Source organism: Cibotium barometz, chromosome 4, assembly GCF_041138505.1.
Source record: "Cibotium barometz isolate CiBa-2024 chromosome 4, ASM4113850v1, whole genome shotgun sequence".
Taxonomy (NCBI): Eukaryota; Viridiplantae; Streptophyta; class Polypodiopsida; order Cyatheales; family Cibotiaceae; genus Cibotium; species Cibotium barometz.
The window spans coordinates 34,667,797-34,682,298 of NC_141049.1; the positions used below are offsets into that span (position 1 = coordinate 34,667,797).

General features: G+C 43.4%; 1 protein-coding gene across 1 annotated transcript in view; it reads left to right on the forward strand.

Moving 5' to 3' along the window:
• The first annotated feature begins 1,832 nt into the window (after window positions 1-1,832).
• SLP1 (Calcineurin-like metallo-phosphoesterase superfamily protein) overlaps window positions 1,833-14,502 on the forward strand; it is a 35,577-nt gene continuing 22,907 nt past the window's right edge. Inside the window, exons 1-5 of the mRNA XM_086788199.1 lie at window positions 1,833-2,184; window positions 3,015-3,115; window positions 13,356-13,469; window positions 13,901-14,113; window positions 14,286-14,421. Of these exons, the coding sequence (XP_086644325.1) occupies window positions 1,884-2,184; window positions 3,015-3,115; window positions 13,356-13,469; window positions 13,901-14,113; window positions 14,286-14,421 (865 nt within the window). The 5' untranslated portion in view covers window positions 1,833-1,883. The remainder of the gene's footprint in view (window positions 2,185-3,014; window positions 3,116-13,355; window positions 13,470-13,900; window positions 14,114-14,285; window positions 14,422-14,502) is intronic.

The window sequence follows — 14,502 nt, forward strand, 5'->3', positions numbered from 1 at the left end:
CTCCTGAAGACATAACAATAGAGAAGAGGTGCTTTGTATCATAATTAGGAATTTGTATAAGGTATGATGCTACAAGAATGATTGATTGAAATTAGTTCTCTTTACTACTCCTGAAGATGTTAGTGCTAAAATCAATTCTCTCTACTACTCGTGAAGATATTACAATAGACAAGAGATGCTTTGTATTATAATTAGGAATCTGTATAAGGTATGATGTTACAGAATGGTTGAGTAAAATGAAGATACTACTGTTGAAATCAATCCTCTCTATTACACCTAATGATGATATTTCATAACAAAAATTGACGTAAGATGTGCTTCTTACATAGATTTATGAGATGCTAACCACTATCAATGACATTCTTTATCTTGTTATCCGACAAGCAATGATGAACAAGTTTAACAACTAGTTTGGAACAAGTTTAACATGTGGCATCATTGACCTTGTTTTTTACTACCTTCAAGTAATGTTTAGTTATCTCCAGTCATCCTCTTTTGGTTAGTTGATTGCTTCTCACATAAGCCTCCATTATCACCTTGGCTATAGGGTATACATAGGGCATGCCTCCATGCCAATCTATATAATAGATATTTTGAGTGGCAATTACATGTTAGTGCCATTAGGCACCTTGACACTTGCAAATAATCAACTAGAATAGCTTAAGGTATTACTAATTGTATTGGATTTACAAGGACATGAAGGGAGCTCCATTAGAGGTTATGATGTATACCTAGGTTGTGGGGGGTTATACATAAGTCTAGTATATTACTTCTCACATCATGGGACTTAATTATCACCTTGGCTATAGGTTATACATAGAGCGTCACCCCATGCTAATCTATGCAAAAGAGACAATTTACCAGGTGATAAGGTAAAACATCTTAAAATACATAGATTATTCTCTACATGGAATTACAAGGACATGAAGAGAATTCCCCAGAGGGTTGTGACATATATTAACCCCCTTGGTGGTCAATGTAAGACCAATCGCACACGACTTGTGTAAAAGCAAGCATAGATGATAAAAGAGAAGATCTAAAAAGTATATAATGCACACCCCTCCATCTCTACCCACTAACCACCAACACTTAAATGTAAGTCAACATGACCCAAATATTGGTAAAGCGTGAGGCAGTCCTCTCACATGTACACACACACACCCACGTGCCAAGCTCCACATCTACTAATCACACATGACTTGTGTAAAAGCATGCATAGATGATAAAAGAGAAGATCTAAAAAGTATATAATGCACACCCCTCCATCTCTACCACCTAACCACCAATAGTTGGACGTAAGTCAACATGACCCAAATATTGGTAAAGCGTGAGGCATTCCTCTCTCACACACACACACACACACACACACATGTGCCAGATTCCACATCTACCAATCACACATGACATGTGTAAAAGCATGCAGAGATGATAAAAGAGAAGATCTAAAAAGTATATAATGCACATGCCTCCATCTCTACCACCTAACCAGTGACCACCAATACTTGGACGTAAGTCAACATGACCCAAATATTGGTAAGCGTGAGGCATTCCTCTCACATGTGTGCACGCGCACACACACACACACATGCACCCAGCTCCACATCTACCTCCATCGGTTGTGAGTCAAGACCCAAATATGAGTAAGTGTGAGGCAGTTGTGAGTAAAAAATCAAGGTATACATCGAACAAGGCTCCCAATTCCACACACGTGATGCTGTGGCAAGGGGAGGGGGTGACTAGGATGATGATAGGGAAAAAGGTGGGGATGGGAAGGTTACAAGTGGCAAAGGCTGTGTGTATGATCTAATTTAACTATACCGCTTTGCAAGCTTCTCTTTCTCTTTTATGGGATGGGAAGAAGCTAGCTCACGACTCGTCTAGCTATGGCAGACCCATCTTCATCATGCCTCGCCAAAGTGCCCCATTTCTTGTGTAAAGACCCTATCATACCTTCACTGCAGCAGACTGCACGTGTTCACTTGAATAAGCCCCTCTCAGTCTCCTCTCTCCACCATCGGCGAGGCCTTCTTCTAGGCTCTGTTGCAGGCATCTGCTGTTCAAATTCTCTGCGCAGAGATGGTACCCTGCTCGATGATGGATTTGAACCCACCTTGGAGCCCATCAAGATGGACAATGCGCACCCGCCCACTGTTGTTTCGGCTCCTCATCGCCGCATTATCGCAAGTACTTATCTCCTGCACTCAAACCCCTCTTGAATCTTTTAGTGTAGTTTCTCTTTGTCAATTCACTTGACCTTGATGGGTTCAAATGATGGTTCTCTTGGCCTTGATGGTTTCTAATGATGGTTCTCTTGGCCTTTATGGGTTCTAATGATTGTTCTCTTGGCTGTGATGGGTTCTCGTGCATTTTTGGCCTCATTGTTTCTGCTTTTATTTGGCCTTTTACACCTTTGCTAGATTACTTGGTCAAATCAGCATTTCTTGATGGGTTCTTGACGAGCTCAACAGATATTTTAGCATTTTCAACTCACCCTCATACACTCTCAGATGTGTTCATTCAATGGATATTTTGGCTTACACACCCTTGATTGTTTTTTTGGTCCCAAAGTAAGTGTTCTTGATTAATTATGATGTGAAATTGCAGTGCATTGACCTTATTTTCTCTATTTCGACTCACCCTTCATGAACTGCGGAATGGGTGGAGAGGCATCCATTCTGCAGGTTGCCAGGAGCTCAGTTGCAGAATGGGTGTCTCGACGCCTAATCTTTGATGTCATGGGCATAGGGAGCATGCAACATCAGCCTCCTGAAATGCTTTCCGAGGGAGGATTTGTTCTGCACTCACCATGTCAGCACTGTTGCAGAGTGTATGGCAGGTTGACGGTGGCTTGGATATTTTGGCCTTTATAACTTTGCTGGGTTCTTTATAACTTTGCTGTTAAGTTTCAATGTTTTTATTTTCTTTGTTTCAAGTCACACTTACACACCTGTGATGGGTTCAAGAGATACTTAAACTAATTGATGGGTTCTTGCTGTGCTTATTCCTTTCTGCAGTTGGAGATCTTCATGGCGACCTCAATCAAACCAGAAGAGCTTTGACATTGGCTGGACTTTTAAGCTCAGATGGCCTAGACAGATGGGCGGGAGGTAGTGCTGTAAGTTTGACCAAACCGCTGTGGTCTTTTTTTTTCCCATTTGTTTAACTGAGGTGATTTTATCCCTTAAACAATGATTGCTCTTAGAAGCACATATTAAACTGCTTACAAAAAAAAAACTGTTAACAAGCAGCCAACTGAGAGGTGCTGCTGTCCACCTCCTTAGCTTTACTGCACCCAAAAACAGCCCAACAAAAACGAGTTAGTTTAAGTATATGTTATGATGATGAGAATGGCCATGCATGATTCTAAGCCCTTTTTATAAAGGGTTCAGCATGAAGATATGATTCAGGGTGACCACTTGGGACAGTTTCTGCATCCAAGAGCAAACCTGATGCACCTATAGTGAGGGCTTCCCACTGACAAGTATAGTGATGGCATTGGCAGGGGAGATGTTCAGTAGTTTCTATCATGGGAGTTGGCATTGCAAGAGCAGCTCTTTGATTGTTAGTGACAGGTCCCTTTAGGAGTGTAAGCCACTTGACAATCCTGACCTTAGGCAGGTAGCTCACCTCCCAAAGGGAAACAGCCACAGTCATACAGAAGGAGCGAACTTGTTTTGATGAGCAGGTTGAGTTTTGTTCAATAGAAGCAGTGTTGCCAGAGGTCAAGCCCTAAGCTTCAAGGGGAAATCATTGGAGGGACCCCATATTTCTAGTGTGAACGTCTTGGTAGAGAGTTCTAAATCCACCACAAAGCAGGTTCACTGAGTAGTCTTACCATTCATCCAAAGGATATGGGCCTGCTGATGGGGATCTCCGATCAAGAAACCACAAGAAGGAAGATTCCTGCTTGAGCTGCACTTGGTGCTGCACAATCTTTCCTTCGCTATTCTCTGTGGAAATGACCTCTTTAGATATTTGCTCAACTCAAGTAGGCAGCTTTGATTCAGGGAGACAGGATGTTGGAACCTTGCGTGAAAGTGTAGTCAATCAAGACACCGGGGATACAGCCCTTCAGGCAAGGAGCAAATATTTCCCCATGTGAGGGGCTTCACCATCCTGGGTAAAGGTACAAGCAAGAAGAGCCTGGGGTCCCCTTGGACTCAAACTTTTGAATGCTTTGGGAGCCATACAAAACCTCCAATGGACCTGGGGTTGGCCTGGTTTTCCCTGGAGCTTCACAAGAAGATTCCTTCCAGGCAAGAAACTTTCAATTCATATTCCGAACCAGCTCTTTCTCCACCCACACAGTGATTTTGTTCAGGAGACCAAGATGAGGGGTGAGATCAGTAGACTTAGCTAGATAACTCTGGATGCCTGAGGTTGCACAGCAGACATTCAGTAAGTCTGGGATCCTAAAGTTGATCGCAGTCGAGACAGTGGTGCTGAAAAGTCTTAGGAGGTGAACCTAGGGGTGCACTTGTTTGTCCTTGACATGAGGAAGGAGACATGTAGAGCTATTGAGGTGTGATAGAAACTCAGTATGGTGGTTTATTTACAAAGATTTGTCCACTGAGGTGGGAATAGTTTTATGCATGAACCTACACGTACTCTTGGGTGCTGATGATATGAGTGGGGATGTCATTGCAGTAGTCTAGAGCAGACAGAGAGGGTGGGATCAGGTTCTAGAGGTTATGCTTTGTGCATATGGTTCCAGGCGATAGCTAGAATATGTTTGGTAGGAGTTGGGTTAAAACTCAGATTCCCTCAGACTTTGATAGCTTGAAGGATACATAGTTGTGGTGCCTGATAGTTAGGAGTCTCCGAGAGGGGGATATGATATCCCCTAGGTGCGAGTATTTACCAAATCTTGGAAAGGATGGGTATTATGCTATAGCTAGCAGATATTTGTCTCGGTGATTTCAAGTTTCCGATTCTGTGAGGAGTTGGAGGATTAAGGGATGGTTTATATTCTTCAAGGACCTAGAAAGGTTCTGTTTTTGTCTTGTTTCCACGATCATATGTTGGAGGAACAACAGCTTCAATTGAGCTGGTTCCTTGATACGTGGCTATGTGGATTTGATAGATGGGTATAAACCTGATTTTGGAGACAGTTGATGTAGGTAGTTGGTTTCTCCTTCATTTATTTCGAAGAGTGGAATTGTCCTTAGTGGGGAGGAATGTTATGTACCTACTAATCCTGGAGATTAGGGACTAATCCAACAGGGTTAGGGGAGCCCTGGGAGGATCAGAGAAAGCAGGCTTGGATGGGTGGCTAAGGTTTAATATTAAAAAAAACAAGGTTATTGGCTATTTATGACTAGATTGCTATTTAGTAACAATATGCATATATAAGTGACTCTTGGGTTATTATTGATTCATTGTGGTTTGGACGTGGACAAGAGGCTTACTCCTACCATGAACGTGGTGGATCTTAGGCGGTCTTGCCGAAGGTTTGTAGGCCAAGCTTTGGTGGTATTGGACACTAGGGCTGACTGGCTTGGCCTGTGGGAGTTGAACCTTACCCTTTGGCTCGGGGGTGGTTTTAGGCGGACGCGAACCTACGGTTGGGTGGTGAGCTTGCTTGTTTGTGCCTGTGTATTAGGTTGAATCTTCGAGGGATCTTACATTAGCACTACTATAGGCAAACTCGACCATTGGGATGTACCGCTCCCAATTAGATGGTTGCCTGGAGACATACGTACGAAGAATGTCTTTTAGAACCTGATTCACCCTCTCCGTCTGCCCATCGGACTGAGAATGATCAGAGGAACTCATACTTAGCGTAGTCTCCAATTTTTGGAAAACTAGTTGCCAGAAGTGTCCAGGAAACATCGAATCCCTGTCACTCAATATGTGACAAGGCAACCCATATAACTTGAAAGGTGTCCAGGAAACATCGAATCCCTGTCACTCAATATGTGACAAGGCAACCCATACAACTTGAAAGGTGCTCAACAAACTATTGCGCCAAATCAATTTCTCTAATGGTTGACCTTGTAGGTAAAGCCTCGCCATCTTTGTCAATCTGTCTACTACCACCACCCTAATGGCATCATGCCCTCTGCTGGTCTGTGGCAATTTGACATCCATATTTATATGTATTAAAAGCTTGCTTTTCAAAAAGATAACTCCAAAAATAAAGCTAAAGAGTTTTTGAGTTTGGCACACAGGAGTTTGGCGGTTGGCACGTGGTTGGCCATTTGCGGTAGACCAGCAGCTTGTCCGAGGTGTGGCCACCCTCAGGAGTCTCAAGGACATTGTATTTGGGATTGCCCGAAGGCTCAGCAGGTTTGGCAACGGATTCTCTGCACTGGCTGCTGGAAATTTCCAGCCAACGTTTAGAGTTTGTTTTCAAAGATTTTGGATGCCTAAAGCATGTGGACATGCATATTGAAGTTTGACATCACATGGGATGGTCAAATCTCAGTCAACCTTGGTCAAAGTTGGTCTAACAGAGCTGAAACAAGGGCTACGATTTGAAGTTAGAGAAACACTTGAATTTGTGGCCTAGGAAGTGCTTGCAACCATCCGGAAGGAGAGTCAATATGGCTGAAAGCACTTGTATGGTATCCGGCGGCAAACTAGACAAAAACAGTTATCTGGCATGGAAGTACAGGGTTAAAAGTTTTCTTCAAGGCAAGGAGCAATGGGTTTGGTGTCAGGTAAAGAGCTGCAACTGGGTGAAGATCAAATCGAAAGAAAGCGTAGGAGCATGGATCACGAACGCAAGTCATGCATTATTTGGGTATATCTGTGTCTAATCACATGATAGATCAAGAGTGTTAAAGTCCAAGGGAAGCTTGGGCTAGGTAGGCTGTTCGAGACATCTACCAAAGCCATGAAGCTTCGACTAATGTAAGAGGCTAGAGCTGAATGACATATAGAAGAAGAAATATCAATGACATCATCTTGAAGATTAGAGGCATAGTTGATCTGTTGGGTTCTATTGGAGTCAAGGTTGATGATGATGGTCTCATCCTTGCTACATTGCATGGTCTAAACAAGGTGTCTTGTAGGCAAGGATTACAAGCCCTTTGAAACATCTCTATCAGGTAGGGAGAAATATCCTACTTTCCAAGAGCTGATCCCTCTTCTCATCAATGAAGAGTTGAGGCTTGGACATGAGGCTTCATCTAGGAGGGCATTTGAGCAAGCCTTTGTAGCAGGCAAGGAAAGAGGAGGTAGAGGTTAAAGACGTAGAGAACATGGCAGGTTTTGGGCAGCAAAATGCCAACTCAAACCAAGGCTGAAAAGCCAGTCTGGAGCTAGTTAACATGGGTAGAGTACAGGCCCACTTGGATGTGCAACTTGTAGAGGCTAAAAATTATGCACGAGCTGTTAGCACATTCATCCCCAGTTTTTGCCCATTTCTGGTGTCCTTTTGGTCCCATTTGTATGGCCCTTGATTGTGGGCTGGCCACCCCTATTTTACATATTTTTCTGGGATTTTTCCCAGCCCTTTTGGTATTTTACCAGTCAGCCAGGTCATATGCTCCTGTCGGCCAGCATATTCAGCTCCAATCGGCCAGCCCTCCTCACCTATAAATAGGTGGGGCTGGCCTCTCATTATTCATTCAGTCTTGTACATATTTTGCTCCCTCACTTATGAGACTTGTAGTGTCTCTTGCTTGGGACTGTTTTTTGCTTCAGTATATTCAGCATAGTTTTCTCCATATCTCTCTCTCTCTTGCACTCTCTGTTCAGCACATTCTAGTGCCACTCTGCTTCCGCTCTGTGCACTCTTTCATGGTATCAGAGCTCCCGGTTTAGCAACCTCTTTGTTGCCCCAGATTCAGCACTCTTTTTTGCACCTCCTTCTCTGCGTTTTCCTTCAGATCTGCAGCTCTTTCATGCTGCGTTTTCTGGACCGAACCTACTCACTTTGCCTCCGCGTTTTTCTCTCAGATCTGCAGCTTCCTTTGCTGCGTTTTCTGAACTGAACTGGCTGGTTGCTGCGTTTGGCTTCATCAACACAGCCTTCTGGTACTTTTGGTACTGTTTGACCAGTTTTCTTCTCTTCCACGTGGAGTTTGGGACATAGGTGGCCTGTTTTCTTTAGGACAGCAGCTTCCTTTGCTGTGTTTTCTCCTCTCCCGTGGGTTTGCTCCTTTGCAGAGGGGGTCTTTGGTGTTGCAGGCTTTGGTGGCACTCTTGGTACCTGTGGAGGACACTTCTTTTTCAGAGATTGTGTGTTTTTTGAGGAGAGCCCAAGCTACTGTCCTTGTTGTTGCCTTTCCCTCTTACACCCTCTTACAGCATATTCCCAGGCTCTGTGTGGTTGCCTTTCCTCTCTATATCAAATCCGCATTTTTTGCTTCCCTCTTTTGGTGACCTCAGGGTTTTCTTATTTTCAGAAACTGTTTGCACCCCCTGCTACCACTTCTTTGCATGAAGTACAAGCTCGGGATACTCTTTTATAGCATGTTCTTCCCATTCTCAACCCACAGGAAGCTCTCAAACTTGATATGCCTTTCACTGATGTGGAGCTTGATGATGCCTTGTCCCATCTCAGCACTGGTAAGGCACCAGGGTATGATGGCCTCACGGTGGAATTTTTCTTACACTTTTGGGAAGACCTTAAAGGTGTTATCCTGCAAATGATTAATGAGGCTTGGCATACAGGAGTACTCCCCCAATCATGGAAGCATGGCATAGTTAAACTCATCCCCAAGCGGAATTTGTGTGAGCATCTCATGGATTGGAGGCCCATCACATTGATGCCTGTTGTTTACAAACTCTTTGCTAAAATGCTGGTGCACCGTCTTCACCAAGTGCTTTATGAAGGTCTGCATCCCTTGCAATATGGCTTTGTTCCTAGGCGGCAGATCCATGATAATATTGGCAATGCTCTCATGGCTATTGAATATTCAAAATATTCTGACCAGGATGTTTTTATTATGCAAGTGGACTTTGATAAAGCTTTTGACACGGTCAACTGGGATTTTATCTCACAGACAATGGCTCAGATGGGATTCGGGCCAAAAATGGCTAATGTCATCTACTGCTTGTATGCTGACTCTACAGCCCAATGCATCCTTGGCAATCATCTTTCTCAATCTTGGTCCTTGGGTCGTTCGGTCAGACAAGGGTGTCCACTCAGTGCCCTCTTATATGCCATTGCCACTTACCCACACTCTCTCTATATATGGCATGGCTACTAGCCTGCATGTCAATTTTGACAAATCCAGCCTCATACCTCTGCATTTATATGATTGGCATGTTCTTTTATGGCCCGGACACATTATGTAGCCCTATGATGTGGTCCGCCATCTTGGTTACCCTATTGGCTGGTACATCACTAGGAAACAACAGTTAAAGTGGATTTTTGACAAACTTCATGCCAAGCTCCACTACTGGAAGCTCTCCACCTGGCCACTCCATGTTAGGCTCCGGATTGTCCAGTCGATTATCATGGCCTATGTTCAGTACTATTTGCCTTTGATACATTGGACCTCTCAGGACACTTCTGCTTTCATGTCTCAGGCTATGGAGCTGTTATGGAAAACAAAGTCTTCTGCCAAAGCTTTAAGACTTATGCGGATGGCAAAAGTTTGTTCCCCGAGGATGCATGACGGATTGAATGTGTTGAATATTGCGCATCATGTCTTGGCAAGGAAAATTCCTCTCCTACTCACCTTTTTTCGTCAGACGCAGCCATGGACTCATATGCTTGCAACCATGTGCACGGCCTTATGCACTTCTGCACATGGTGCATGGATCACTGATCACTAGGAGGTCATTTTGGGCTGATTTGTAGGTTCTATCCCGGGCTGCCCTTTTGCCACTTCACTTATTTGCGATTGGAAACAGGTCCTTTCGCATGCTCATTGGGCACCCTTCCTTTTGTCTCATGCCAATTCCCTTCGGCAGGAAAGCATTTACTGGAGTGCTGTTTTTGATTCTCCATTGGCCCTGCAAGAGCCGATTCGGGCATACAATCTCAGCAAATTGGGGATTAGGTGCATAAATGATGTTGTTGATGCTACTGGTCAAATGCTTTCCTTCCCTCAGGCTATGGCTTCCTATCCACTAACCATGCATCACAGGTTCATTTGGGGGAAAATTGCTGACTTGCTGCAGCCTTTTCTTCCCATCCCTCCTTTATCTAACAGGGACAGATTACAGGATTGGCAATTACACCCGGTGGGCTCAAATTCTCGTCCTGTTATTCTTTCTGACCTAACGGTTAGGACGACATACTCTTTCCTCCAGCCATCACCATGGATTCATTCACATGCTAATTCTCTTTGGCATATGACAAAATCACTTGCTTGGTGGCGAAAGAATCTTTGCAATTTATGGAGGAGTAAATTGCCTCTCAAGCAAAAGCTTTTCCTATGGCGTTGTCTTACAGGTTCCTTATCTGTGGAGGTCACTCTTGCTAAACGAAGGATTGCATCTGCTTCTTGTCTTCGATGCATGGCCCCTTCTGAAACGGTGCCTCATTTGTTTTGGACGTGCTCCAGCACTAAGGCCTTCATCCGCAAAATTTCCATGTTACTTCGCCTTCGTTTTCCTAACTCTTTTTTGGAAAACACTTTTGGCTTTTTGGTAGACTCCCTACAACCACGGTCCATTACTCTTTACTTTTGTACTGGGTCAGATATTGGGCTTTTTGGACCATATGGCAGGATCACAACATGAGATATTTTGGGAAACCGTTCTTGCAATCTTATCAGTATTTTAGAAGCTCCTTATGGCAATCTGTTTATGATGCTTGCCACCAAGGAGATCTTCATCAGTCATGCCTGGAAATAGTTTCTCTTTGCTTTTGATTTCCCGTTGAGGCTCTCCGTTTTGGAGACTCTCATGTAAATTTCATTGATAATATACTGTTCATGGATTTACCAAAAAAAAAAGTGAGTATATGCTCTTATGTAGTTATATATATATATATGCTCTTATGTGTGTGGAGTGCGTGTGTGAGAGCATATCTTGATACAGAGTTCTACACCCACTATTGGGCACTGATGACGTTAGTGGGGATGTCGTAGTATCTAGTCCATACTATGCATAATGGAGTTGATAGTTATATAGTCTTGTGGGTTGACTACCATGAGTATATAACATGCACGTTCCTAAAAGGTGAATTTGGGCATGTTCTTGGATTCATCTAGGTGTATATATATATATATATATATATATATATATATATATATATATATATATATATATATATATATATATATATATATATTCAGTACTTCCCGTCCCTTGACATCTAGATTGAGCTTCACATACAGAGGGGATCTTGTGGAGATTGTCTCATCCTATGTCTACCTTGGTGTCACTTTCAATGGCCCATGCTTCACCATCCTTCCCGCAACACATGCTAGAGTGACACGGGGATATGCAGCCTTGAGCTTACTTGAGCGGCAGTGCTTCCAGGAACATTTCCAAGAGCCCAAGATGAAGGGTTGGCTTTTTGACACCCTCATCACACCAGCCTTGATGTATGGAGCAGCCTTCTAGAGGCCAGATTATTTAATGAGGATTGGCAGTGAGTTGAGAGGCCCCTAGTCATGATGTTCTCCCACAGCGAACCATTGATCCCACACTAGATTATCCAGGCAAAGTTTGCTACCAGCCCCGATGGTAGTGGATGCACTCTTCTAGACAGTCACATACCGATGGTAGTGGATGCATTCTTCCAGACAGTCACATACCTCCATCGCATCAGTCACATGGATCCCCACAGGTAGCCGAGGCTTGCCCTGGAGTCCTCAAGACAGCTATCACTCGAGGGCCATTCTGGAGTATGGTATGCCTTAGTTTCCACTTGGTTCTCAATATATGGGCTCCGGATGGACCGCCTACCACCCCTTCATTACAGTTTGGACTCCCCTTTTCTCCGGTTCTCTCACGGGGACGATCTTCTCAGCCTCTACACCCTTTGGAGCTCCCAACCAAGATGCACTTGTAGGTAGATCACTTCCTCATGCTCACTGAGGATGGATTCATTCGGCAGCCGAGATACCTGAGTGTTCACATTTCCTGCTTAGTGCAATTGGCCAGATACGGGTTTCATCCCACCGCCTCAGAGTGGAGATAGGTAGAGCTGAGGCCATCCCCTAAATCAGTTCATGAAGTTCATGGGTTTTTGGTAATCACGGGATGGTATAGGATTTTTATCAAAGATTATGTCTTGGTAGCTGCACCTTTGATGGATCTTCTTAAGAAGGATTGCAAAATAGTGTGGCTGCTATCAATCCATCAAAACAATTTTGATCAGCTCAAGGTCATTATTACTTCTGCCCTAGTCCTGAAACTTCCTGATTTCACCAAGGAATTTGAAGTGGTTTTACTGATGCCAGTAGTCTAGCACTTGGTGGTGTCTTAGACCAATAAGGAAGACCAGTCGCTTATACTTCCTGCAAGCTGAAGCAATATGAAGCAAATTATGCCACCCTCATACGGAGACCCAGAGAGGAGAGGATCTAGTGATTATGCAACAGAGAGGTTTAGATGGAGGAGCATTACATATGCCACTGTCTAGTATACTATGAGATCAGCGGGAGGTTTCATTGTCTGTTTCGTGAGGGATTTGGTACACTCTCCAAGATCATTGACTTCCCTGACCAGTGTTGCCTAGGCCTTTTCCTGCTGGAGCTCCGTAGACACAGGGGCACTTTCTTGAGAGAGCTTCGGTCCCAGCCACCCAGCCCGCTCCCTCGCCAGCCCGCTCCCGACCCACCTTGCCTGAGAGGGGTTACCTCGGACCAGGCCTCCGCACTGCAGCGTGCCCGACGCCCCCAACCAGTATTCCAGATGAGTTTCCATGGACAGTTTTGTATCACCCCAGTGAGATAGCTATGTTTATGTCTTTTTTTTGTTTTATTTTCCATTCCATGATGAGATATGCCATGGACATTATTATATCACTTTGGTCTCATAGGCCCATTGGGTCTTTAATAGACGCTTAATATCTCTCTCTCTCTCTCTCTCTCTCTCTCTCTCCCCCCCCCCCCCCCCCCATTTTTTATCTATTAGTTTCTGGATTTAATTTTTAACTTGCCAAGTTTCAGTATTTACTCTATTAGTTGAACTTTAAATTTTCAGAAATTTGTATATTTTCTTTATGTCCTCATACACTTGTTAAATAAGTGCAATTATTCTCTCCATTCATAAGGTGGGCTATATTCCAATCTTATGAAGGTATGTCCAAGTTTGGTATTACAACTGTTTTTCAGTTACCTTTATTTTGTTTGCATTTTCTATATGTAATGCATTTCAGCAAAATGAGTGTAAGCTATAATCATTCTTTTTCTTCTATATTTAGTGTTTGAAAAATTTTCATGAACAATCCTGAAAAAATATGCAATCATTGGTACAAGTGACCTAGAGTGCATGTGCAGGTGTTAGTGCAGGTTGGCGATGTTTTGGATCGCGGGGGAGATGAGATTGCAATTCTCTCACTTCTGAGGGGGCTAAACATTCAAGCACAACTAAAGGGTGGGGCTGTCTTTCAGGTTCTAACTTGAATCTTACGCAAACTTTTTGAGCATTTCAGAATTCAACGATTGCAGATTTGGGATTTTACATTTTGACTTTGAGAAAAACCCAATGTTGTTATACCCCTCGGTATATACCAACTCTTGAAAAGTCTTAGAGGCTCATCCGAAATGAATGCCCATTTTTTTCTCCCTCTCTCTTGTACCTGCATCTCAAGGGTTCGCGGAATCATAGGATGCCCTTCTAGCAAATTATGATCTGGTGGGAGTAGTGTTTTCATGATTATTTTCTTAATTAACTATCCTGATCAATGTATTCAGGCTCTCAAACAAGAGCAAAGTTTTTTAAAATAAGAGCAAGATACATAAAAGTAGGGTATTTTCTGTACAACTTTTGGAGAAAAGTTAACCCCAATTAGCCTTACCGAGTTTGTGTCACCTTGTATCAGGTTAATGGAAACCATGAGACTATCAATGTAGAAGGGGACTTTCGATACGTGGACCCGACTGGTTTCTTTGAAGTGGATAGTTTTGTGGATTTCTGTGAGGAAGAGCACCAAGGCAATTTCGATGCTGCTTTTGCAGAATGGAGGGTTGTCTCTGAAAGACGAAAAGTAGCAAGACACCTCTCACATAATTGGATGCCTTGGAATCTTTTGAAGGTGGGAACAAGAGCTTTGCTTTTCTCTTCTGTATTTAAGATTTTGATGAGATGACATTTGCATTTTTCTGTTTCTTCAATTTTCTAACCACTCACCCATGGTTTCATTGATCTTTTTATACACATGTAATATGATGTTAACATGTTGATCCTGATTCCTGATACAAAAGCAGATGCAGAAAGGTGTGGCTGCCCGAAACTTTTTATTTAGTCCTGGGGGACCATTGGCTAAAGAGCTCTCTCGACACGGGGTGGTGCTAAGAGTGAATGATTGGCTCTTTGCTCATGGTGGCATTCTTCCTCATCATGGTGAGTTATCATTCAGTCTGATTGTCATGCAAAGATTATAAAGACGAGTAAACATGATCATCGTGGGATCATCAGTTTTCA